Below are 23201 nucleotides of genomic sequence, written 5' to 3'. Positions count from 1 at the left end.
CTCAACGCCGGCCAATTGTGGACTCCTTGCGGTCGGGAGATCGACTATTATATTTCCATTCCGGTATTTACAGTGGGGCCGTTGCATACCGAGCCCCGGACAGCCTCTACCGCCTATCGTTTCCTGTTCTGAGATGTGACAGGACAATTTCCTATGATGGAAATCTTACCTCATGCGAATGGGAAATGACATCTTCCATTTCGCATCTTCTAAGCAGCTTATGTTCACAAGTTCAGATAACCTCACATAAATGCTGCATAAAGCAGGAGCCAACCAGAACCCAAGCTAGAGTCTGACATTGTAACTCAAATTGACGAATCCGGTTGTCTCGTACTTGACGATCATTTTTCTGAGGAGATATGCTGATATGGTATTTCAAACCTGCATTCCCTCCGTATGTTGAATACTACCTATATTACGTGTGCGTAAAACAAGCCAAGCTTTCGACGGAACTGCGGGTGTGTATGCGCAACTTTCCGCATAGATGATAGATCAATATGAGGATATACACAAGCACAGACGAGAACCTCATAGAACACTTTTGGGGTGGGCCAAAACAGCAAGGTTATCTAGAAGCCGGAGATATCTAGGACATATGTATGTACCTGCTTGTACACGTCCCCACCCGGTCCACAGTTCAGATCCAAGAGCAGCATATCCGAAAATTCCTGGAGGTCAGTCCGTGCATCAAACAGGACTAACCTGACCTGGATATCCTTCGTTAATCAACTTTGGGTAAGCCGGTCAACTTCTATTGATTCTATTTTTAACCGGTCGTACAGCAGAGTATCGGATGAAACTGAAAAAATATTTAAGCCCACGTGCGTACCCTTGTGATTATCAATGGTTTTGCAGCCAGCCTTTTTGCTTATCCGGATGTCCAGCGTGGCGTGGCATATAAAACCGCAAGCCTGCTTTTTCCAATTGCGTGTTCATTCCTCATCTTTAAAAAACTCGGGTAGGTTTAGGATAGAAGCATTTTCTAGTTCGGTATGTCCCAAAACGGCAGCACTCTTCGAAATACCAAGCTTATAGCTCAGCTAGAAATTAAGCTAAGTTGGTCAGGCACCGTTTTATAGCCATGGCATATCCACCTCTGACAAGCCCAAAGGGGTCCTAGCCAATGGGAAGTTCAGATGTTTCTTGAGGTCTACCACTTGGCAGCTTGGTGACAGGATCTTGAAGAACTTGGCTTGAACTAAATAAGTCAAATCTGGCGATCTGTGTTGAACCGATCTGTTGGGTTTACTGTCTACGAGGCTTGAGTTTCATGATTCATCACTTGGACATCGACATATCACGGGTTAGTTTATGAAAACATTCAATATGTGTCTCAATGGACTTTATTTTGAACTATTACAGAGACCCATGAGAAGTTATCTTATCTCACGGGGTGTAACAAGTTCAGCGCTGGAAGAAACAAATAACCCTGAAAAATAACTCTTCATATCTCCATCTCATCCCCCCAACCAACCGGCAGTCTCCCTTCCGTATCCTCCTCTCCTTCCCGTTTCTCTGGTGTTATCTTGGTTTCGTTTTAAGTTGTTGAAACAAAGTTTCAAGTCGATAAGCTTTTGAGTGCCGTCCCGTCCTCCACATGAACATATGCCTTATTCCATTGGAAGGTTTGCTGCTAGCGCCGTAGCAGAGCATAATCCGATATGCGAAACCAAATCCAAATTTAAACTCCTTCGCTGACCCTTTTTTGCCACCGAGGCAAATAATGGGTGGTAAACAATAAACAATAAACAATCGTGTCCTCATTTGTCGGGACTTGGGTAGCTCGGTTTGCTACCAATGCCGCGCCATCGCTAGATTCCGGGTGATGTCCGGTATGGCTTCATGACCTAATTGACCTTAGCCCATGTGGCTCTCAGTCGTCGTCTTTCAGCCAGGAAGGCGTCGTCGACCTGTCGGCGTCTTTCCTGGTTACGCGCGTATTGTTCTCTTTTCCACTCTGCAAAGACTTGCATCGCTGGGTTCATTGGGCCTCGAGGTGTGCGCACGAGGTCGAAGATACTTTCGTCGACGGGGGCCTGTGGCTTCTCCTCGATGATTCTTGAGACCCATGTGGGGTTGTAGCAGTGCAGGTCTCGGCGCGGCGAATCGTCGTCGGATTCGTCAAACTCGCTAGGATGGCAGGAGTAGCTGGAATAACTAGTCTCGCTTTCGTTGCCATCGGCGACGTCGTCTTGCTCGTGAGTGTTGCTGCTGGGAAGTTTTCCATCATTGTGATCGCTGGAATCATCGTCGTCTTCGGGATCACTCTGATAACCAGAATCGCCGTCGCTGCTGGAGCCGCCGTCATTGCCGGATCCGCCGTTGTTGCCGGCATCGTCGTTGTTGTCAGAATCGCCATCGTCGACAGAATGGTCATCATCGTCCTGATCACCGTAATCGTTGTCGTCGTCGGGATCATCTTCATGATCAGAATCGTCGTCATCGCCAGATTCTTCATCATCGCCGGGATGGTCAGATAGGGTACCTGCATCATCTCCATCCTCGGTTTCATCGTTCCCACTCTGGGGAGGATTGACCTGAATTGACATGTCATCAAAGTCGTCGTCTTCGTCACTTTGGTCACTTTGGTCGTCCTCGTCACTATCTGAATCCACTTCGAATGCATGTGCTAGTTGCCATTCTTGACGGCGTTGCTCAAGCTTTGCTTTGCTCATGTTGTCCCACATCGCATCCTTCATAATCTTGGGTCGGACGACGCCTGAGAAGTAGTCCTTGATGTACAGCTTCGACGTCTTTGAGACGGGGTCCTTGAACCATCCTAAGCTGGTGCCGAGAGGTTCTTTGCGGTAATCTCTGGTAAGTTCTCGGATGAACCCCGTGTACAGGTGACGATTGAATTCTTCCTGGTCTAGTTCGAATGCTGTTCTCTCTCGGGGGGGATCCTTGTAGGTTGCTTTTTGAACACGGCCGGTAGCGACGCGTGAGAGTGTAGTCAGCAGGCAAGGAATTGGTTTGCGGATGAGTGGTGTACACTCGGGGTCGACGCAGGGGCTACGACCACGTCCTCGGGGAGTAGGGCTGTATCCCATGGTGAATGATTTTCCGTGGAGAGATATTGAGCGTCGTAGGTGGTGTTTAGGGCTCTCGTATAGAGATGAATAAAAATGTGTAGCACTCTTATGAGGCTAGAGTTAGTGGTCTGAATTGCAGACGAGGTGTTAAGTGCTATATTAAGCACGGTAGTGGGTGAAAAAGAATTGTGAAGAGTTTAATAAGACTGCTTCACAAAAATGTGACGGTATGTGTGAGTATGTATGCGGAAGGTTATTTAGAATACGTTTTGTTAGAGGATGGTAGTAGTGTTAGGTAGTGTTTTGTTTTCGAACTTGTTAGGCTGAACTTTTTGAGTGAAGCTTCAAGCGTGAGTAAGAGAAAAATTGTGTGTGTGAGAAAGAAATTGGAAAGAGAAAGGAGGGGCGAGATTGTCGGTATTTATATGTTGGGATGGTGATGCTATCAGTGAATGTGATGACTGTGGTGACTGTATACTTTTTAGTGGAAATAGGCCTTGAAGTTTATATTTTGATTTTTTCTAGTGTACGAGGGCCCTGGAGATAAGTTCTAATTAAGAATATAGTTGAAATCCTCAGTAGATGAGGCTTGTCCCAGGCGCCGATAGTTGTGTAGATAATCAATACCTCGGACAGTGACGAGTGTTGCTGTTGCCAGCATCATTCCGATTAGGGTTAGAACAGGGAAATACATGTCAAGGCGTATATATACATCGAATGGCACCTAGTATGTATCATGTTCCTTATACTTTATAATGATAGACATTGCTACAGAGTAGAAGTAGCATCAGGCCTGTCACACTTCTCATAGAGATTAAATATTCACCATCTATCTAGGCCATTGGTTTTTTATTAAGCAGCAAAAATGGATCTCGACCTTCAGCCCTATATAATCTTTGTATTCGGTATCAATCATGATTGCTGAATGTTTCTTTGAATACTTACTGGGTACTTATGTCCCAATATTTGTAGATGGCCAAGTTGTTTAGGGGGCGCATGACAAAACAACATACATATAAAGTTTGATCCATCAGAGGAACTTCGTAGAGTTAGCAACACATTCTGGCAATTGTTAGAAGCTCAAGATAAAATCGTGGTTAGATTTGTTTGGCGTGATGTATATGGTTATATGAAAAGCCCCTTTTTTTCTGTTGCATCACAAGGACGTTGCCACAAAACTTAACCCCGGATGTTGAAAGTTTATATCAATTGAGGCGTTAAACTCAATTACCTGGTACTAGGTAGAGTTGCAATCTTTCCAGACCTTCTTCATGTCTATTGGATAAGCAGCCTGGGGTACAGCTGCTATATACAATTACTACCTAGTAGGCTCGTGATGATTGTATGGGCTACAGTAGGCTGACATGTAGCATACTGACACGCCAAGAATCATAATGGCTAGTGACGTCCATTTCCAAAGTTGTCAATAGGAAAATAGAGTGCAGTGTCCATTTGGTCAAGTAGCGATATCATCGCGGTTTTCTATGGAAAGATATACAGGGCAAAGTACTTAGAGCTTCTTCATGTACTTGCTCTGTGCTGATACGAGACATAATCTGAGAAATTTGCTACATCCGCTTTTCTCTTTTCTTGTTTTTTTTTTTTCCAATTTTACCTTTCAATATATAAATTCTATCTATATGTAATTACTTCATGTGTAATATAAATGTCCCAAGATAAGTAGGATATAGGGTCGGTGGCACGAAACTTCCAATATACCTACATGTACCTAATAGCTAGGCGGTACCAGGGGTTAGGTATTTGGTACCTACCTAAGTACCTAGTTACCTATGTATATATACGCGATGGTCATCAGTATCGGAATTATCCTCGTGGGGTTTCCTCTTATTTCTATTGCCTTCTATTCCAATGTTCGTACTAAGGCATGGAGCTCTATCTTGAGTAATGCCTCGTGACAGGCCAACATACCTAGTACTTATCTTAACATTTCATCAAGTCACCAAATCAGGACAGTGGCCAGAATACATCAAAAGCTACTCAGTAAAAGAAGAAGTTAGAATCAATATATGAAGTATTCTTTGAATTGATGTGTATTTGTTTATACATAGTATATACGCTGTACTGGGTATATATGCACACTCCACTGAGGTACAGTACATACTACTAGGTAGGTACCTAGTACCTTCCACTTTCCTTGCCCATGTTGCCCATGTTATCCATGGCATCTACAACTCCAATGATTTTGTGTCGCTAGATGCAATCCTAAATATGCTGTAATCCTGTCATGTCGGTCTTGCGTAAAACGGTAATGACGGTGCTTCTAAGAGGTCTCGGTCTAAAATGGAAATAGCAAAATGAAAAAGGGTATTCGTAATTGCTCATGAGTTCCAAAAATGGTGTGAGAAAAGGGAATCCGGAAAAAAACCAGACGCTGCCACAGGACTGGGGATATTGCAGCCCAGAAATGTGTTACATGGCTTGGAGCAACCCGCTGATTCGGACTACAGATTGATATGCAGTCCACGGCGCGGGTATCAGGTCAACGATATGACCATCATTTAATTTCCAAGACCGAGTAACACCAAGTTCGCGACGTTCATAACGACCAAAATGACCCAAATAATACCCGCAAGCACAGAAACGTACCACGGATTCGCCATTTGAACGAGTTTACCTTCCGGCGTTGCGAGCTCCCGACCGCTAGTATCTTTACTCAACGACACACCATTAATCGTGAATGAGTCCTTGCCCTCGGTCTTATATCTCGCATTGCCCGTCTGCACTGTCATGTACTTGTTAAAGCACGTGAACCAGATCAAGGGGGCCGTGACGAAAGGCAACACGACGCTGAGAGCGACCTGGCTGCCGTTCAGCGCATCATTAAGCTTTTCGCGGCCGGTAGCGCCGGCGATGATGATGCTAGGGGTGATGGAAATAGAACGGGTGACGAGGCGGCGCAGCCATGGCTTCATGCGCCAGTGCAGCGCACCCTCGCAGATCATCTGTCCAGATATCGTGCACACGATACCCGCGGATACACCCGAGAATAGGAGCGCGAGTGCAAAGATGGTGCCGGCTGCAGGGCTGATGCTCTGCGAGAGCAAGTCGTGGATGCCAAAGATGTCGGCCTCGAGGGCGTCTGGGTTGTTGAAGAGACTGGCGCCGGCGACGATGAGGATCGCGCTGTTGACGAACAGCGCGAAGGTAAATAGCGAGATGGCGACCTCGGCATATGAGTATTTCAAAGAATGTTTAATCGCTTTTAGGCTGGGAATATAGTATGTCTTTGCTTCCGTTATTCCGGAGTCGTTGCTGTTATTGCTGCTGGATGCGGGCCGAGGCGGGAGGAGACCGCGTTTGTTGTCATAGTCCATGAGGCGGGTCTGTACTATACCGGAGCCCAGGTATAGAGAATGCGGCATTACCTACGATTATTATGAGTAATGGCATTGAATGATATTTTTTTAATGGATTGGGTAGAGTATTTATTGGGATGTCGAGTTGTTGCTTAAAAGATAAGGGGAAAAGGGATTGGGGTAAGTAAGCTAGATGAATAGGGGGCAAAAATCAACATACCGTAGCACCTAAGATACCACATGCTTGAAACAGACCTCCAGACTTAGTTATAGAATCATTTGGTACGTAGCCTATCAAGACTTCGCCGGCAGTGCTGCCTTGTATGAGTGACAGCTGAATGCAGAAGCAAATAACGACTGCAAACACAAGCAGCATAACGCCCCACTCGAAAATGCGAAGACCGCCGACCGAACCGTTGGGTTTATAAAAAATCAGAATAATCATTACATCTAAGATTGATATAGCGCAACCAGCAACAAGAGGCAGTTTGGGTATGAGTAGATTTAATCCAATGGCAGTACCGATGACCTGTTATTGGTTGTTGGTTAGCCACCATATGACCTTAGTAGACTTGTACGCTTATTCAACTCACCTCAGCGATATCGGTTGCGATAATGGCTGCTTCAGCCAAGAAATATAAGAAGTAATTGATCCATCGCGGTAAAAATGCGCGACATGCCTCAGCCAAGTTCATTCCAGTGACGGTTCCCAGCTTGATAGAGAGACATTGAAGGAAGATAGCAAACAGGTTGCTCATGAGAATAATAAACAATAACCGAAACTGATTTTCAGCACCAGCACTTATGTCAGTAGAATAGTTGCCAGGATCAACTAAAAAAAAGGTGTCAGCCAAGAACAATGTCGTTAGAAAGATCTACGTACTGTATGCAACGGCGACGAGAAAACCAGGGCCGACAAACTTCCCGAAGGTAATAATAGTATGCGTTATACGACCCCAAGGAGATCTCTTGGGAGATCTGATCGAGCTGCTGTCGTCGCTGCTCACCTGGGGAGCTTCTTTGGTAGTAATAGTTACACGTGATGCTCCAAGGTTTTTGCCATCCGGGTCCCCATCCTCAGCTGCGGAATCTCCTGAGTTGTCTATACTCCTAGTGGAAGGACTTCTCTTTTCTCTGGAGTCGGAGATGTCATTGAGGTCTTGATTCGTAATGAGGTCGTTTGGGAGGTAGTCCGGACTTTGGTTGAGCCCATCACTCCCATACGGCTCGCCCGTCCTCGACGTTCGGTTCATAGTCGAACCGGGTCCTAGGAACTAGAAAAAAAAACGGGCCACGAGAATTTATCGTATGTTTTCCTCACTCCTGACCTTTTCTAGGAAATGATTCTCTGATATTTAGTAGGAATAAAGCAGAAAGAAAAGTCTTTCTCCCCAAGTTAAATAAGAAATATCGATATATGGAATCGCCACGGGCGTGTGGATGGCATCGGAAGGGTAGTCCAAAAAGGTAGTGAAGGGGTGATTTCTGTATAATTGATTCGTCAATGACTCTTTCGTACTTTTGCTCTTTTGCTTGTTTCTAGCTTGGTATTGGCTGATTGTAAGGGCACCAGGGTCCGCAAGGGTCCGATCCCCACTAAGAAGACGACTTAAGGACCCTTACCCCGGAATTTAATTCAGACAGTTACTAAAGAAAGTAAACGACAGCGTGATCAAACTCTTGCTCGTGCTTCTCATGCCTCTCGTACTTATCATGCCGCTCGTGTCGCTCAATGAAGATGATCTGATAAGCTGCATGCCTCTGTATCTTCTCTGTATGTACGTTTTCTGCACGTCTTCTGCACGTCTTCTGTATGTCACCTAACCCTTATGGTACATGTTGTGCAGGCGGATGCATCACGGTTTCTCCCGTACAACGGTAGGATGCCGGCTATGTCCAACCCGAGACCCTCCCGGGGTGTTTTTGAACCCCTACCGCAGATTCTGAAATCGTTGCGGAGTAGAAGGTCGGGGGTTAGGTGACATACATATTAGACATACCTAGGTATTGACATATTCGCTCGGCTGCTTTCTTGCGGAACGGCTCATTATGCGATGCACGTTTTGGGGTTTGCGTCTTTGTCTGCGTGTAGGATCGCTCCTACCCTAAATTCTACGAGTTATTAAACAAATAATGAGTTTGGATATATGAAAGAGAAACGGGTTGTTTGTAACTTGGTAGTTAAAAGAGTTAAAGATTGAAGATTTATGTAAGATCGAGAAAATTCCTAGTGGATATGAGATCTCCAATAAGAAAACGATAAAGGAATGCGGCTTGGAGACCTTGGAAGGCTTAAGGTATTACAAACCCTGTCACAGCATTGGTCAAGGTAAGTACCACCAAGTACGATATAATTACTAGGTTGGGAGTTATTTCCAAGTTCCAAGTCATGTTTATCTCTCACAAGCTTTTTTTACTGCCTTGGACTTTCCTAGAAGATCCTGGAGCCAACATTGGCATCGTCTAGGCACGTTTATGTTTGATCGTTATCATTGATTGTAAATTATGTGTCTGATTTTACATCGGCTTACGAAGCTGATACATGCCCCTCTCGGCCTGACTCCTTCGCATTGCATACCTACTAGGTAGGTATGTATGTACTGTAGGTATCATGCAAACAAATGCCTCGTGATCTTGCAAATGCTGAATCCTCATGCTCCGATATTCACACATACCCTTACAACTAGGCGGCGCACACGCGAATACAAACGTCGACTAGTGCAACGTGCTTGGAAACTTCATCTAATATATCTTCAACTTCGCCTCTCTTCGCTTCACTCATCATCCGGTTTCGGGCTCCTCTCGGTAAAACCTAGTGGCGTGCCGGGGGTAGAGAAGAACTGTGCGTGCGTACATACGTGCGCCCGGAACGCTGCATACATAGCCGGACAGCCGCCCGTCGATCATTGCAACTTCTTGCCCTCAACTCCTCCTGCAACGGCACGCTCCCTCTCTCTCTTGGCGTATATCCCCGCCGTAAACGGATTCTCGTACTTGAGGGCGACCTGATAAACGACAAAAACCCAGGCGGTCAAGAGGATACCGGCGGGCTTTCCGTATACTAGAGCAGCACCGAGGAAGCTGCAGGTTGAGCCGTTGTACATGGGTGCATCCGTGATGCTGAACGGAAACCCTGTCACGATATCGTCCATCAGAATGCCGAAGTAGTCACCAAGGAAAGTACCAGTAATGCCAAGCGCCCAGGTCGAAGTCACCACAAGAATATTGCCGATTGCTATGAGTGCATATCCGGCATATTTGACCTCATCTAGCTCGAGGAGTGGATAGGATGGTTGTTCACGCAAGGCGCGCTCGTAAAGGAAGTCGCGAAGAAGACCAAGAGTGAAGATCGTGAAGGCCAAGCCATAGCATGCTACTTGAGAACGACCGCCGAAGAGTTTGGTGAGTACTTTATTGTGGTATTCTATGCACTCCGAATATTAGAAACTGCAATATATGTCTTGGGATTATAAATATAGTAGGCTGGGGTGGGGAGTTCCATCGGCTGTTCTATAGGGAGCCTGGAGATCTATAGGGACTTAGGGTTTGCATAGGTAGGCGCACCTTGTCGAGCTACAATGCTGAGATCTATGTTAGCCCCCACATCATGATCTAGAGCTATATATCGAAGATAACATGTTCGTGAGAGATGTAACCTACTTCCAAAATAGTGGATTAAATGCAATGGATGCTGCAGAAACTGCGATTGTTAGCATATGCTGCCTGTAGTAATTACGTATTTTTTCCCTCTTCCCCTCGCTTTTACATACTAAATAAGCTCGTATGGCCGAGGTCGACCAGCTTGGTCGTCGGAGCTTCGAATGGTGCCATGGCTCTTGACACTCTTTCCTACTGAATTATGATGGAGTGAAGACAATTGACTGATATGGTGACAATAGGAAAGTTGGTTTGTAACGGTGACGTTAGCTTCAAGTGTAATAAAGTTTATTTAATAAACGTGGCCTGGAGAAAGCTGGAGAAGCTTAATTGGGGGTCTGCAAATAATTGGAGCCAAGAATTTAGAATTTTTTTTGTTACCGTTGCTATGAGACGTTCACATGCTTTCAGGGCTTCTTCTACGCTGTAGCAGTGATACCTTCCAGTATTATCTCTCTTTTAAGACATTGAGCCCCTCCCGACAACAGCCGTACGCTATCAGAATGCACGTGCCACAATTAAACCATAATTAATATGGCATTTCTTTTGCTAAGAGCTTTAAGCGCTGTACATGTTATCAGCCATGACACCATTTAGAGCAAATGGATGCAATTCCGAGTTTATTGTTACAATACCCCAGTTCTTAATTCATACTTGAGGCGAAGATGATTTACCCAAGACTCACCAAGACTCGGCAGTGGGGAATGATGTCAATGGACTAGTAAGCAAACAGTAGCAGAAAGGATAGGTGAAGCAAGGCTCTTTCATTTGATTCGAGGACTGGACTTAGGCCAACCATCTCCTCGGGTATCCGATAACTAATAATCCCAATAAGCAAACCGATCTTTGATCATCATCACCTCCGCGTCCTTGTCTTCTTCGTCGTCTGAGTCGTATCCTCTTCTTCCTCATCTTGGCCCTTCTTGAGATCATCCTCCAGCCCCCATTCCTCCTTATCGTACCAGTCCTCGCCATCCGACATATCCCGATTGGGTCCGACATGCGCTTCATACTTGGCCCATTGTAGCACAGTTTTGCGCATTCTGTCTGCTCGGAGAAGCCCTTCGTATAGTCGCTTGGCTCCTCGGCAGACCTCTTCTTGCTTCTGCACATACAATTGTAGCAATCTTCGCATATCCTCCGCTTCTGCCTCTGGAATTCCCAAATCCCGATCGGGATGAGCTGATCGGGGTGGTAGGAAGAGAGGGTGTATAGGAGGATCATCTGTGAATTCCGACATCACCGAGACTGCCCGACTATCCCCATGTTCAGCGCCTTTGATAATCTGGGCTGCTTTCTCGGCCTCTCCTTGCTTGGCAGGCGCTGTGGCATTATTTGTTGCTGGTCCGCTAGCATTCTCTGCGATTTGCAATTCTTTAGCCCCATTGATAATATCAGCAGTTGCGCTCTGCCCGTTCTCGTTCATGGAAATTTCCAAACTCTTTTCTGTAGAGTTGCTGACGGCAGTATCTCGTATGTTATCTTCACTAACAGTCTTCCCACTTTGAGTCTCGGATTCCAGTGCCAATGTATTTGGGTCAGCTGGCGGCTCTGCGTCAGCCATTGTGGTATCACCATTCTCAGACCGTTCCCCGTTAATTAGCAATTTTCCATTTATGCGTGTGGGAACTTCGTCTTTCGCTGCTGCCTTTGCATTTCTGCTAGCTTTGGCTCGTGCATCTTCTGGTGACAGCGTGTTGGCATCCGACTTGACAGATCCTGGCGCCTGGCTATTATAATCCATATAATCATCGCGATAAAACTCGATGTCATTAGGGCCAAGCATGACCTCGCAGGGCGCCCAGATATGGTCGCCGACAAGCTTTGTTTGTAAGTGTTTCACCTTCCAAAGCGCGGCGTTCTCTTTTTGCATGATATTACAACCCTGCTTCGCTAGATTTGTGAGGGTCTTAGTGGTGTATGATCGTGATAGAGTAGGATGTGTGGGAAGATCGGTAACTGTGGTAAGAGGCGCAAGAATGTCTGTGGGCATCGGTTGTTAGTAAACTTGGACGTATTGGGTCGAGGGTGAAAACGAACTTTCGAGTCGCACGTTCGCGTACGGGTTAAATTCAGCTGCTGTGTCGGTGACGTCTTGGATGTAATCTTGGTCATCGTCACTGTCAATTTCATAACCTTCGTCGTCAATGAGGACAGGGTTTCGGCTGATGATCGCTCTTTGGTAACCGGCATGATTAACGATCTATAGGAAAGACATTTGTTAGGTATTATCCTCAACTGGTCGCCATGGATAGGGAGTCTATTGGACTTACCTCCTTGTATACTTCAGGTCCTGAAGGTGGCGCCAGTTGTCCTTCGTGGACAAAACGGGCCCTCTTCATCAACTTGTGGCCTCGGTTTCCATGGTAATAAATCTCCTCGTCGGAATCAGACTCTATAAGTATCATGTATTAGTAACCAAGGTAACAACTAGCGACACAAGAGCATACCATATGCCTTCCGCTTGCGTGCCTTCTTCATGGCAGCGATGGTTTCGGAGAAGAGGACTTGTTGAGTCGTCATTGCGACCGTCTGCTTGTGTGATTGATTTGAAAGAACTCGGAACAGAATTTATATTCCTAATAATCGTCCACCTGTATTAATGACCTCGTAAGGTTTCTATTGCAATACGAAATTATTGGCGTCGAGGGGAGGATTTCGTTCTCTCTAGGTTTACGAGCTTTCTATCGAAATCAATAAAAGATCGAAGCGCCTGTCGGTCGCAGGATCGGAATGACGAGATTGGCCTAGGTGTGTAAGAGAAGGACAGTTTTATTTCGATGAACACGACCTTCAAGTATAATTATATGATACGGATGACTTGACAGATGTCACTGTCACAGTATGAATCCTAGGGCAGTATGGCGTCGGATGTTCATCAGCGACTGGAGATTTGTTAACGGGTTGTGGAAGAAAAGAATACTGCCGTAACGACACGACTAACAGAGCTGGGAACATTCAATGAACAAGGCTTAAGGTGCTGCCCGCAGTGCGCGCGCACGGATCGCCAATCAGGATATTGGTGTTAATTGACATGTATTTCTTCTCTAAAAATATTGCAGAATATACTTTTATCGGCCTAACCTTTTATGCATCTGTGGATACCTGCATACTTTAAGTCGAAGGTACTCAGGTACACAAGAAACCTTGAACGATTTAGCCCAAGCCACATTACATAAGAAATATTAAATTAAGTAAGCGTTAAAGTGGGGGACCGGCAGTAGCTGCCGCCGCGTCTCCGACTTTTGATGTATCCCACTTAATCGGCAAACGCCGTAAGGCTAGAGCTTTAAGAAACTCCTCTGAGGTCACTGAAGCTATGAACATTCTTATCCACTGTAATTGGGGGAGTACGAAATGGTGCAATCTGCAATCTCAAACATCTTGAGCACTTCTCTGGTATATGCGATAATGAGGATCTTTCTGCTACATGAGCTGTGCGTCATATGATCTATTGGCCAATAGGAATATTCGAGGCAACGCTATAGTTAACTAAGTAAGTTGTATGCGAAATATCTATGGATGAGCAATGCGAACCTTTGGAACTAATCGCATCGCATAGAAGGGGATGAGTTAAACCGACTACAAACATACACCGAGACGAGAGCCTCCTAACATAACTCGACCATACAAATAACTACCTAATATTTATGCAAATGCCTTCCGATCTCCTATCCCAATAGACCGATGGACGACTATCCGGCGGGTAGCCTGGACCACAATGTCCCATTCCTCGTCGTCTCTGGCCTGAGCACTGCTCCTACCAAGTCTCCTATAACAGAACCCAGCTTAAGAGAGCAGGCCATTCTTGTCCGATCAGAGATACCTCCTGTAGAGAGTCGAGAGGCTAAGGTTATTCTTCGATGCATTCTAGAGAAGGACGCCACCGGTCTACCGTGGAATTCCCAAGACACATCGAAGAGATACAAATTTAAGATCAAACCTATCGGGAGAGTATGTCTTCAATATTTAGATCAAGAGCTGCATACGTCGCATACGTCATTGTTATTGTGAGAGATGAATCTGACTTCGACTCTTAGGAATTCCTACTACCACCTCGTCACGCTCGTCTCCCTGAAAACTTCGAGGAGCCTTCATCGCCCCTTATTCTTCATTCTCCATTCTCTCCCCTTAGTCCCGGTTCTAGTCTATATCCAGATGGTTTAATAGATACGCGATGGCTTCAAAAGCACCAGGAACTCGTCCCTAGTATATGTTTGACATTCTACAGTTTAACCTCTGATCCTACGCTCGCTACCCTACACGATAACCAACTTAAGGCGGACATAAATGCAGTGAAGAATGCTATTGGTCAGTCTGGTCATAGATGTCGGCTTGTCGTGGTTATACTCAGTGACCAGTCACCAAGTACCGTAGGCCAGTTTCAAGAAAGACTGGAGAATGTTAGAAGGAGCACTGGATTGGACCCGAAGAATTCACTTTTTGTTCTGCCTACTCAACGACCTGAGGCAGATCTAGAGAATGCTGTCGATAGTGTTCTGACCGCAGTATTCGATCAAGCGACCGAATATTATCGCGATCTTGGTAGACATGCGCGTAAGAAGAAGGCAAGGGGATATGCGCCACAGCCGACTATTCCCCCTACAACCGGCACTTCTCACACGTTATCTTTACAAGGTTGGAATGTTCGGTACGACTTCAAAACAGCCGTGTTTGCGGAGTACCGCCAGGAGATAGACATTGCTGTACGTGCTTACGAGCAAGCATACGACACTTTACTGGGTGCGGACGTTCTCGAGACAATTCCGGGATGGAGCCCTAGGTTTAATGATGCGCGGCTTTTAGCTGATATAATAGCTATACGATCCTTAAAATGCTTACTGTGGACCGGCCAAAGCACTGCCGCTGTCAGGAGATGGCAATCACATCACGACAGGATATGTGATCTGGTGGATAGAAGGGGACGAGGAACGCAGAATTATGGGTGGAAAGCCTGGGAAGCGATATGGAGTAGGGTCATGGCTAATCTGATCGAAAAAGTACAATTCCCAGAATTAGAACCATCTGCTAACCTACCATATCGCCCACCGGAAAAGACTCTTTCGGCGGAGCGTCTGCAGCCATGGGAGCTTCTTCATCACCAGGGGTATTGGTATCGAGTTGCTGCGCGACATTTATCTAATAGACGAAGGCTAGCGTTATCAATACCCGAAGATGATCGAAGATCACCCGACCAATCCTCGGCATCTCAGCTGAGTAAAGGGTATAGATATGACACTTATATGTGCCCTGAGCCTCACCAAGAAGTTCCATCGGTTGGGATGGGTGTTAATCATAGCCAATTGATTTTCGACCACTTAATGCTAGCACGGAACGAGTTCCAGAAGCGACATCAAATTCGGACGTCAGCAGAATTGGCGCTTGAGGGTGCGAGGGAGCTTGAGAGGATGCAAAAATGGAAAGATATCATGAACCTATTAGCCCCTCTGTGGAGAGATATGTTCTTCCGCACAGAGGGTCGGTGGGACATCATGGAAGCAGTGTGCTGGACACTGCGGGGTGCAGCTGTGAAAGTTGGCCAAAAAGATCTGATCGTCGCTATTGATTGGGAACTTCTTAATAGGGGTGAGCGAGACTGGATACTAAATCTAGTACACTTAAAGGCTAATATTTGTCATAGGATTTTCTAGGCGACCAGGTTGGCATTACGACATAACGAAGGCATTAGATGGTGTGGCTGTAGATGGACAACCCATTATTAATATCAGCGACGAGCATGTAAAATCATTCATACAAGCTTCATTCATTTTTAAGAATGAAGAAGGAAAAGCGGGTCAGAGTTGCCCTGCTCAACTTTCGATCACATCTAATGCTTTCCCGGATGCTGCGCCAGTGGTCTTCAGCGCGATCCGAGTTGAGTTTGAAGGCAGTCTACGCACTATACAACTAAACCATGAAGCCGGAGATAAGCAAACACCGACATCTCCAAAAGTTCGGGTCACAAAAACAGCTTTAGTGGAAACCGAAACCAACGACGATGAGGATTCCGACGATTCTTCTGAGACGGGCTCTCAAGCAACTACTGTTATTCTAGAGGGAACAGATGACTTGACCGTGTTGCCAGGTCAGACGCGGGTCTTTGAGATGGACGTCGCGTTACGTGAGCCCGGTGATGCAAATGCATCTTCAATAAAGATGTCAGTAGCTCCGAAAGCTTTCACGCTGAGATACACCGTTGGGTTACGAGAAACGAATTCGGTAGGCCTGTGGTATTCTCAATCATCGTCGAGGAAGAAAATTACACGGACAAATCCGCACAAAATCAACGTCCTCCCAAGACCTCCTAAGATGGAGGTCAGACTCGTGAATACACTTGAGCAATATTACGCAAGTGAATCTATCGAGCTTGAATTGGAGATCCTTAACGAAGAAGATGCAGACGCAATCACCAAATTAGATGTACTATTATCCGGGCATGACGTTCCCAGCTTCAAAGTGCAGGATCAGGACGGTGGAGAATGGTCAAGTTCCACAGAACCCGCAGAATCGAAACTTGACGGAATACTGCTTGGAACAATATCAAGTTCTAAGTCTATCAAGGCTAAAATTATCCTTGATCCGGCCAAGGGACCTATCGTGTGTAACCTAATGGTGAAAGCACGGTATCACCTTACGTCAGATCCAGGGACACCGATCATCCAGCAGGAAACTTACCACCTGAACATTGTCAATCCATTTGAGGCGAGCTACGACCTGTCTCCTAGGTTACATTCCGAGTGGCCGAGCTATTTCAATCTTGAAGACACCCACCGGGCGGTCGAGGATGATCAAACCGTTGACTCTTATCGAGGACTAGCACAGAAATGGTCTCTTGCCACGCGTTATGCCTCCTTTGCACATGAAGACCTAGCTATCCTAGATCTCGATGTCAACATTCTTTCTACACAGGGAAATGTGCGTTGCACGACGTCAAAGTCTCAGGCAACAGCGGGAGATGGCGTTACGATTAGCCCTAAAACGATCGAGGAAGCACAATTCGAGCTCATCGCTCAGAAACGTGACCTTGACGACAGATCACCGGCTACAGCTGACCTCGCTCTCATCATCAAATGGCGGCGTCTTACCTCGCCCGAGGATACGATAAACATCACTACATTACCACTCCCACGCTTCTTCGTAACGACGTCGGAGCCCCGCGTCCTAGCCGGCGTGTCGTATTACGCACCGCCGCCCGGTTCCTCATCATCGGCCGAGCAACTCCTATTCCTGGACATCACGATCGAGAACCCCTCCTCGCACTTCCTGACTTTCGGATTGATGATGGAGCCTAGTGACGAATTTGCGTTCTCGGGATCGAAGACAACGACGCTGAATGTGCTGCCGGTCGCCAGGAGGACCGTGACCTATAGGTTACTGCCACTGGTACGAGGCGCGTGGATCAGGCCGACCTTGGTGGTTAGGGATAAGTACTTTCAGAAGGTACTGAAGATCATCCCGACGGAGGGTATGAAGGGTGATAAGGATGGTGTGTTGGTGTGGGTGCCGACGGAGGATGAGGAGGGTGGTGAGAGTGAGGAGGAAGAGGAAAGCGCGGAGTGAGTGAGTGAGTTTGGAGGGACAGGCTGAGATACGTGGGTATGTACAGATGATTAGGTTTATGTTGTTGATGGTGAGATGGTGAGGATATGGATGAAGAGGCTGTTACCTTTAGTTATTTGATATAGAGGAATTGAGGCGCACTCGTACGGTAGCCTACCTGGATAGAGTGAATGCTCATAATGATGTTCTATATGTTGAAAATACGATTTAATAAGATTATTTGCTTATATTCATTAAAATGTGTTTGCTAGGCGTTCTATTGGCCGTTTTCTCCTTTTCCTAAATCCACGGCACGTTTCCCGAATACCCCATGGATTCGGGGTTGCCAAGACAGCCAGCAAGACACTAATTATAACGGCAAGTAAGGCATGGGCTAAGATTGAATTGGTATGGGTATCATAGAATAAAGTCTCCTATCATTTTATTGTTCTACTTCGTATGGACATATTTATCAAAGAATTGGTCCGATTCCGAAATACCCAGTGGCTCAGCCCCAAAATCAAGTCATTTCGTAATACCTAGGCACCGGCGAAATACGTACGTTATGTAAGACATGTAAGACGATTCCTACAGAATCCTTAACTCCTTGCATTATCACTAAATCCGAGCCCGTCGTACAGTAGACTATCCGCGCCAGGCAGCCCGGGGGATTGTATATTTTGAGGACGAACGAAAATTGCAGGACTAATAATGACCATGCTACCACGTCACGCGTCCGGTGTCTATTCCCATAATATTTATCCCACATCCCCTTTCCTACCGGTTTTAAAAACAACTCAGATCAACTCATGACTCCTTACTTCCGAGTTCTCTTCACAAGAGGACCCGCATTTTCGTCAAATCAATTCACTAAAAGAGCCACAATGACAGCCATTCCCGTTGCGCTCTCAGTGGCAGCGTACCACAGCACCGTCACTGTCCGCCCATCATCTAAAGCCAGCGCCAACGAGGCCCAAGAATTCGACCCCCAAGCGCATCATGTCAAAGATCGGTGCGGAAAGACTGTAAAATTCAAAAACCCGTACCCCTCATACACATTTCCCGCATCCAAGGACTTATTTGGGTTGATGTGGTGCGTTTCCCGCCGCTACTCTGACATTTATACTGTATATGCAAGCTGACCAACAAAACTCAGGGGCTACTTTCGGGGGTCGATTGATTGGCCAAAGCCGAAGCTGGAAGAGAATCTTGTGCCCGTTGTAGAACCGAAGTTTCTACCAACACGCACTGCGTCCTCAAAACTACGTGCCACTTGGCTCGGTCATGCGTGTTACTACGTAGAGTATCCCTCAGGACTACGGGTTCTATTTGATCCTGTTTTCGAAGATTGTTGCGCGCCCATTAGTTTTGTCGGCTTCAAGAGGTACACCGAGCCGCCTTGTCAGATCGCGGACCTACCTTTTGTAGACGCTGTGATTATTAGTCATAGTCATTATGATCACTTGTCGTATCCATCCGTCCAGGAGGTCCAAAAACACCACCCTGACGCACACTTTTTCGTCGGTCTGGGGCTGGAGAAATGGTTCAAGTCGGGTGGATTGAATAATGTTACGGAAATGGACTGGTGGCAGGAGGCGGAAATGTCCTTGACGCCGAAATCCACCAAAAGCGATAGCAGTTCAGAATCTTCAGGACCTATAACCGCGAAGATATCCTGCCTTCCCTGCCAACACGGTTCCGGCAGATCGGGCACAGACCGGGATAAAACCCTCTGGGCCTCATGGGCCGTCACCTCAGGGGAACCAGCCAAATCGGTCTGGTTCGGAGGCGACACGGGGTACCGCGCGGTGCCGAAAGTAGCCAAGGGTGTCGACGACTACGGCCCGGAGTTCGCGCACCTGCCGCGGTGTCCGCAGTTCAAGCAGATCGGCGCGAAGTTCGGGTCGTTCGACCTCGGCCTCATCCCCATCGGCGCGTACCACCCCCGCGAGCTGTTCTCCGGCGTCCACGCTAACCCGTTCGATGCCGTTGAGATTTTCTCTGATACGAGGTGTAAGAAGGCTATGGGTATTCATTGGGGCACTTGGGTCATGACGCCGGAGCCGGTGTTACAGCCGCCGGTGTTGTTGAGGGAGGCGTTGAAGCGCAAGGGGTTGCCGGAGACGGGGCTTTTTGATATTTGTGATATTGGTGAAACTCGGGAATTTTAGGGTGTTACCGGAGATAACGGTCGGCGTATTGTTGAGGTTGTTGTTACATGTAACCGGATAGAGTTAAGGGTGTGGAAGGCGAGATGTGGGGTGTCGGAGTTTTGGGCGGCAGCATGGTGGATGGGCTTATGTGATGAATGAGTTTTCATGATCCACATATTTTTATCTAGATTCTAGATCTCAACTCGGAGTTACAATCAGATTCGATATCCAGATGTGAACTTTATTCGGTATGTTCGGCGAGATCTATGTAGATTCTGTTCGGGTAGGTGCTTAATTATCGCTTAATGACGACATCCCACGGAAAACTTTAACGCCGGTCTTCAAGCCACAAGATCATTAGGCGGGTAGACACTGCACAGTACGAGTACGGTACAACGGTGCGACAAACAAACCCTCCGATCTCCAATCAGCGCACCAATCAGAACACCGTTTGTTCAGAACACTCCATCAGACTCAGACGAGACGAGTGAATCAGTCACCATTCGCCTGATCATACTATTGAGTCAACAATACCCGATATCCCAACTCATATTTATCATGCGTCGACGATATAACCGAGGTTTTTTCCTTTACAGTTCTAGTCTTTCACAATTCTTTCCATTATAATTTTTGTTTTTGGTACAATTTGACGGTCCCGCTAGATAGTTGGGCTTGAATTAATTATGGAATGCCAAAGCAAGAAATTGATCGTGAGTTGATGCTTTCATTTATACAACACAACATATCAGTCCCGCGTCCTTACTCTACGCTTTTCGTGAACCAAGCTTGCTCATTTTTGTCCATGAAGTCACATGAACATCCTCGAATACCATATTAACATCACATACTATGATATATGTATTTCGTTTCATAAATCGAATATAGCTATATATTCATATTGATTATTAATCGCATCTTCATACTGAAAATAGTATTTTATGCTAACCTCAGAGTGAAGGATGAGTTTCGATCGCTCCTTGACGAGTCCACTATCCTTTCAATTTCTAGTGATTATAACCTAGAAAATCCTAAGGAATTTGCTCGAGCGCGGCAAGTTCTACTATCACTCTCCAAAGATGTAGTGGCAGAAGAAGCCACTGGCTTTAACCCGAGCGGCATCGGTGCCGATGGCATTGTAGACATCAATTCCTCGAACCAGGGTGATGATGCAGAGGCCGGGGGGACTACCAGCAGCGATACTAAAAGTGTTGGTGGATTCACTGTCACCACGGAGAGCTCTGTTCCCCCAAGCCTGATGTCTTCGGGATCGTCCAAAAATTCATCCGGTGGGACTCCAGGCCTTCTCCATGTTGACATTTTTGATGGCCTAAACGACGGCGATAAGGAACTTCAACTCTCCGAGATGTTTGTATCACTCAAACCCATCGATGTGAAGTTTGCTTTGCAGAAGTCAAAGGGCGACGCAAGTCTTGCCATGGACGAACTCCTCAACCTGCAATGGCTCGAGGAGACAGGCCAGCGTCCTAAAGGTATTGATGGCTTTTATGTATCCGATGATGACAATGTCCCGAACAAGAAAAAGAAGAAGGGGAAGAGAAAGAAGAAGGTTAAGGTGGCATCACTTAAACCTAGTGCTCCGGAAAACACATCTGATGAGACCAATAATAATGATCTGGAACAGAACGGTGAGATCTCCGGTGTTTAGAATAGAGCTGTTAGATTAATCGGTGATTTGCGACTAATACTTTTACAGATCACATTACACTTATATCTGATAGGCTTCACCTAGCGCCCTCAGAAGTGACGAGTATTTACCATCACCACGGTGCCTCGCCTGGGGCTACGGTAGTTGAGATTCTCAATAACTACATTGCTCTGGGTTTGCCACATTTAAACTCCCATCTTATATCCGATACCAGAGAGGTGATGAAAGATTTTCATTGGGTACCCCAAGAATATGTCAAGGCGACTCTCGAAATTTGCTCTACGCGGGATGATGCTATTGACATCGTCCGAATTCTAGCAGATCACTTTGAGAAGCCGGCATACCTGAAATACGATGTGTCGTATAGTTTGGTGGCGTCTGATTTGGGGGAAATTGTTGGTGAACCCCAAGTTATCAATATGTCGGCGCAACTGCCGAAGTCTCCTACAAGCCCTAAAGGTATGCGGGCGACGGCAGTTAATTTGCCTCTGCGATCTTCCAACCAACCCACAACCTTGGAGGCTGCTGCAGCCGCGTCGAAATCACTTGCCGAATCAAGGAATCACTCATTTACATCCGCTGCGGCTGCTTTCAGAAAGGGAAAATCCAACCCCTTGTTTAGACAGGCGGGTGCATACTACGCGGATCGTGCCCGCGAGCAAGCCACAACCTTTCGCCAAGCCATCAACGTTGAGGCTAACTATCTTGTCGACTCGAAGAGCACGGAAGACATGATCGACCTTCACGGCGTCACGGTGCAGGATGGTGTCGAAATCGCACTTGATCGAGTACAGAAGTGGTGGCAAAGCCTCGGGGAGGAGAGAACGCGGAAGGCGAAGCGGGGATTCACCGTTGTTACGGGTCTTGGTAGACACAGCTCGGACGGAAGATCGAGGTTGCGCATCAACGTGTTCAAAGCACTTGTCGCTGACGGGTGGAAGGCAGAGGTACTGACTGGATCATATCTCATTACGGGGAGAAGGTCATGACCGCCCCATAAGCTATCTCTTATGCGTTGGTCCTCTAATCGTTTGACGGCGTGTACGAACATTGGGTCCTTGATACAGAATACAGATCATACATACAGGAGAGCATTGGCGGCGTTTCAAGGCGGGAATGACAGGGGCTCTGACGATCCATTGTTTTGGCGGTTGGGCAAGGGAGATCTCGAAGGATCTATGTTTCCAATCGGGTACGTTCTTGGTATCTAGGAAATATGCATAGTGCTTCTTCCTAGGCATACGGTCGAAATGCGGCTCAGTTAATAGCTTAAGAGTCTTGACGAAGCAGTGATCGGCTTTGATAAGCCGTCTTGGATACTAGGTAGTTAGCATTAGTGTCTTCCTTAGACCTAATCAGTATTTATGTGAACAGACCAATACATACCCTCCAGGTAGTTATCTACCTACTATAGGTCACTTCCTACTAGTGAATTAGGTCCATATCGCAAGCGAGTCAATCGGATATAACACCATAATACCTAACTAGCCTTAAAGTCCCCTCTTAAAACGGGCAAGCAATTGGAACTATCGGAACTTTTTACAGAGACCAATCCATCCTGTCCGTCCCACTTGAATGTAGGACATTATTCGGTATGTAGGTACTTGAAGTGTACGTAACCGAATTGCGTGACGGACTGAGAATATTACCAACCTCATATTTAGCTCACCCCGCGAAACCCACTGTGCCAGATCCATTACACCAGACATAACCGGGGGAAACTGAGACAGCGAGGTCGTATTATCTTTCACTGTTAACCGAGATATAGGTATCTATAGTTACAACATTAATAAATAATTGAATTATTTGTTGTATGAAATGATTGCTAACATTTATT

General features: G+C 46.4%; 7 protein-coding genes across 7 annotated transcripts; 3 read left to right on the top strand and 4 right to left on the bottom strand.

Moving 5' to 3' along the window:
- Window positions 1-1441: 1441 nt before the first annotated feature.
- Window positions 1442-3200, bottom strand: GGS22DRAFT_91102 (uncharacterized protein). The gene has a single exon (XM_047968398.1). It carries the CDS (start codon window positions 3048-3050, stop codon window positions 1848-1850), a length of 1203 nt encoding a protein of 400 aa, XP_047821800.1. The 5' UTR covers window positions 3051-3200; the 3' UTR covers window positions 1442-1847.
- A 1867-nt stretch (window positions 3201-5067) lies between these two features.
- Window positions 5068-7789, bottom strand: GGS22DRAFT_154675 (natural resistance-associated macrophage protein). Its single transcript, XM_047960083.1, has 4 exons — window positions 7233-7789; window positions 6943-7181; window positions 6570-6878; window positions 5068-6418 (listed from the first exon to the last, which is right to left on the bottom strand). Exons 1-4 carry the CDS (start codon window positions 7600-7602, stop codon window positions 5552-5554), a joined length of 1785 nt encoding a protein of 594 aa, XP_047821799.1. The 5' UTR covers window positions 7603-7789; the 3' UTR covers window positions 5068-5551.
- A 1032-nt stretch (window positions 7790-8821) lies between these two features.
- Window positions 8822-10353, bottom strand: GGS22DRAFT_154673 (phospholipid methyltransferase). The gene is made up of 4 exons (XM_047960082.1): window positions 10120-10353; window positions 10010-10049; window positions 9914-9930; window positions 8822-9773 (listed from the first exon to the last, which is right to left on the bottom strand). Exons 1-4 carry the CDS (start codon window positions 10178-10180, stop codon window positions 9253-9255), a joined length of 639 nt encoding a protein of 212 aa, XP_047821798.1. The 5' UTR covers window positions 10181-10353; the 3' UTR covers window positions 8822-9252.
- A 224-nt stretch (window positions 10354-10577) lies between these two features.
- On the bottom strand, window positions 10578-12930 carry GGS22DRAFT_154670 (RXT2-like protein). The gene is made up of 4 exons (XM_047960081.1): window positions 12457-12930; window positions 12280-12401; window positions 12047-12209; window positions 10578-11989 (listed from the first exon to the last, which is right to left on the bottom strand). Exons 1-4 carry the CDS (start codon window positions 12527-12529, stop codon window positions 10863-10865), a joined length of 1485 nt encoding a protein of 494 aa, XP_047821797.1. The 5' UTR covers window positions 12530-12930; the 3' UTR covers window positions 10578-10862.
- A 412-nt stretch (window positions 12931-13342) lies between these two features.
- On the top strand, window positions 13343-17771 carry GGS22DRAFT_91051 (Gryzun, putative trafficking through golgi-domain-containing protein). Its single transcript, XM_047968397.1, has 3 exons — window positions 13343-13960; window positions 14047-15592; window positions 15648-17771. Exons 1-3 carry the CDS (start codon window positions 13694-13696, stop codon window positions 17564-17566), a joined length of 3732 nt encoding a protein of 1243 aa, XP_047821796.1. The 5' UTR covers window positions 13343-13693; the 3' UTR covers window positions 17567-17771.
- Window positions 17772-18429: 658 nt separating this feature from the next.
- GGS22DRAFT_197880 (Metallo-hydrolase/oxidoreductase) lies at window positions 18430-19931 on the top strand (the record flags this gene model as incomplete). The annotated part of the gene is made up of 2 exons (XM_047966053.1): window positions 18430-18638; window positions 18702-19931. The coding sequence occupies 2 exons, from the start codon at window positions 18430-18432 to the stop codon at window positions 19714-19716; spliced, it is 1224 nt and encodes a 407-aa protein (XP_047821795.1). The 3' UTR covers window positions 19717-19931.
- Window positions 19932-19987: 56 nt separating this feature from the next.
- Window positions 19988-22969, top strand: GGS22DRAFT_154663 (uncharacterized protein). Its single transcript, XM_047960080.1, has 5 exons — window positions 19988-20408; window positions 20657-21344; window positions 21413-22690; window positions 22758-22785; window positions 22844-22969. The coding sequence occupies exons 1-3, from the start codon at window positions 20382-20384 to the stop codon at window positions 22351-22353; spliced, it is 1656 nt and encodes a 551-aa protein (XP_047821794.1). The 5' UTR covers window positions 19988-20381; the 3' UTR covers window positions 22354-22690; window positions 22758-22785; window positions 22844-22969.
- Window positions 22970-23201: the final 232 nt, after the last annotated feature.

The sequence above is a fragment of the Annulohypoxylon maeteangense genome, assembly GCF_022496945.1.
Source record: "Annulohypoxylon maeteangense strain CBS 123835 unplaced genomic scaffold GGS22scaffold_3, whole genome shotgun sequence".
NCBI lineage: Eukaryota > Fungi > Ascomycota > Sordariomycetes > Xylariales > Hypoxylaceae > Annulohypoxylon > Annulohypoxylon maeteangense.
This window is presented reverse-complemented; position numbering and strand designations above follow the sequence as displayed.

Excerpts from the sequence above, each read along its gene's own strand:
- GGS22DRAFT_91102 (XM_047968398.1), bottom strand. The coding sequence starts at position 3,050 with ATGGGATACAGCCCTACTCCCCGAGGACGTGGTCGTAGCCCCTGCGTC.
- GGS22DRAFT_154675 (XM_047960083.1), bottom strand. The coding sequence starts at position 7,602 with ATGAACCGAACGTCGAGGACGGGCGAGCCGTATGGGAGTGATGGGCTC. Across the intron at positions 6,879-6,942 it reads TCGCAACCGATATCGCTGAG|GTCATCGGTACTGCCATTGG; the intron begins GTGAGTTGAATA and ends AACCAATAACAG. Across the intron at positions 6,419-6,569 it reads GTGGTATCTTAGGTGCTACG|GTAATGCCGCATTCTCTATA; the intron begins GTATGTTGATTT and ends TAATAATCGTAG.
- GGS22DRAFT_154673 (XM_047960082.1), bottom strand. The coding sequence starts at position 10,180 with ATGGCACCATTCGAAGCTCCGACGACCAAGCTGGTCGACCTCGGCCAT. Across the intron at positions 10,050-10,119 it reads CGGCCATACGAGCTTATTTA|TTTCTGCAGCATCCATTGCA; the intron begins GTATGTAAAAGC and ends TAACAATCGCAG.
- GGS22DRAFT_154670 (XM_047960081.1), bottom strand. The coding sequence starts at position 12,529 with ATGACGACTCAACAAGTCCTCTTCTCCGAAACCATCGCTGCCATGAAG. Across the intron at positions 12,402-12,456 it reads ACGCAAGCGGAAGGCATATG|AGTCTGATTCCGACGAGGAG; the intron begins GTATGCTCTTGT and ends TGATACTTATAG. Across the intron at positions 12,210-12,279 it reads GACCTGAAGTATACAAGGAG|ATCGTTAATCATGCCGGTTA; the intron begins GTAAGTCCAATA and ends TCTTTCCTATAG.
- GGS22DRAFT_91051 (XM_047968397.1), top strand. The coding sequence starts at position 13,694 with ATGGACGACTATCCGGCGGGTAGCCTGGACCACAATGTCCCATTCCTC. Across the intron at positions 13,961-14,046 it reads AGATCAAACCTATCGGGAGA|GAATTCCTACTACCACCTCG; the intron begins GTATGTCTTCAA and ends TTCGACTCTTAG. Across the intron at positions 15,593-15,647 it reads TTGGGAACTTCTTAATAGGG|GATTTTCTAGGCGACCAGGT; the intron begins GTGAGCGAGACT and ends TATTTGTCATAG.
- GGS22DRAFT_154663 (XM_047960080.1), top strand. The coding sequence starts at position 20,382 with ATGGAATGCCAAAGCAAGAAATTGATC. Across the intron at positions 20,409-20,656 it reads GCCAAAGCAAGAAATTGATC|GATGAGTTTCGATCGCTCCT; the intron begins GTGAGTTGATGC and ends CTCAGAGTGAAG. Across the intron at positions 21,345-21,412 it reads TAATGATCTGGAACAGAACG|ATCACATTACACTTATATCT; the intron begins GTGAGATCTCCG and ends ATACTTTTACAG.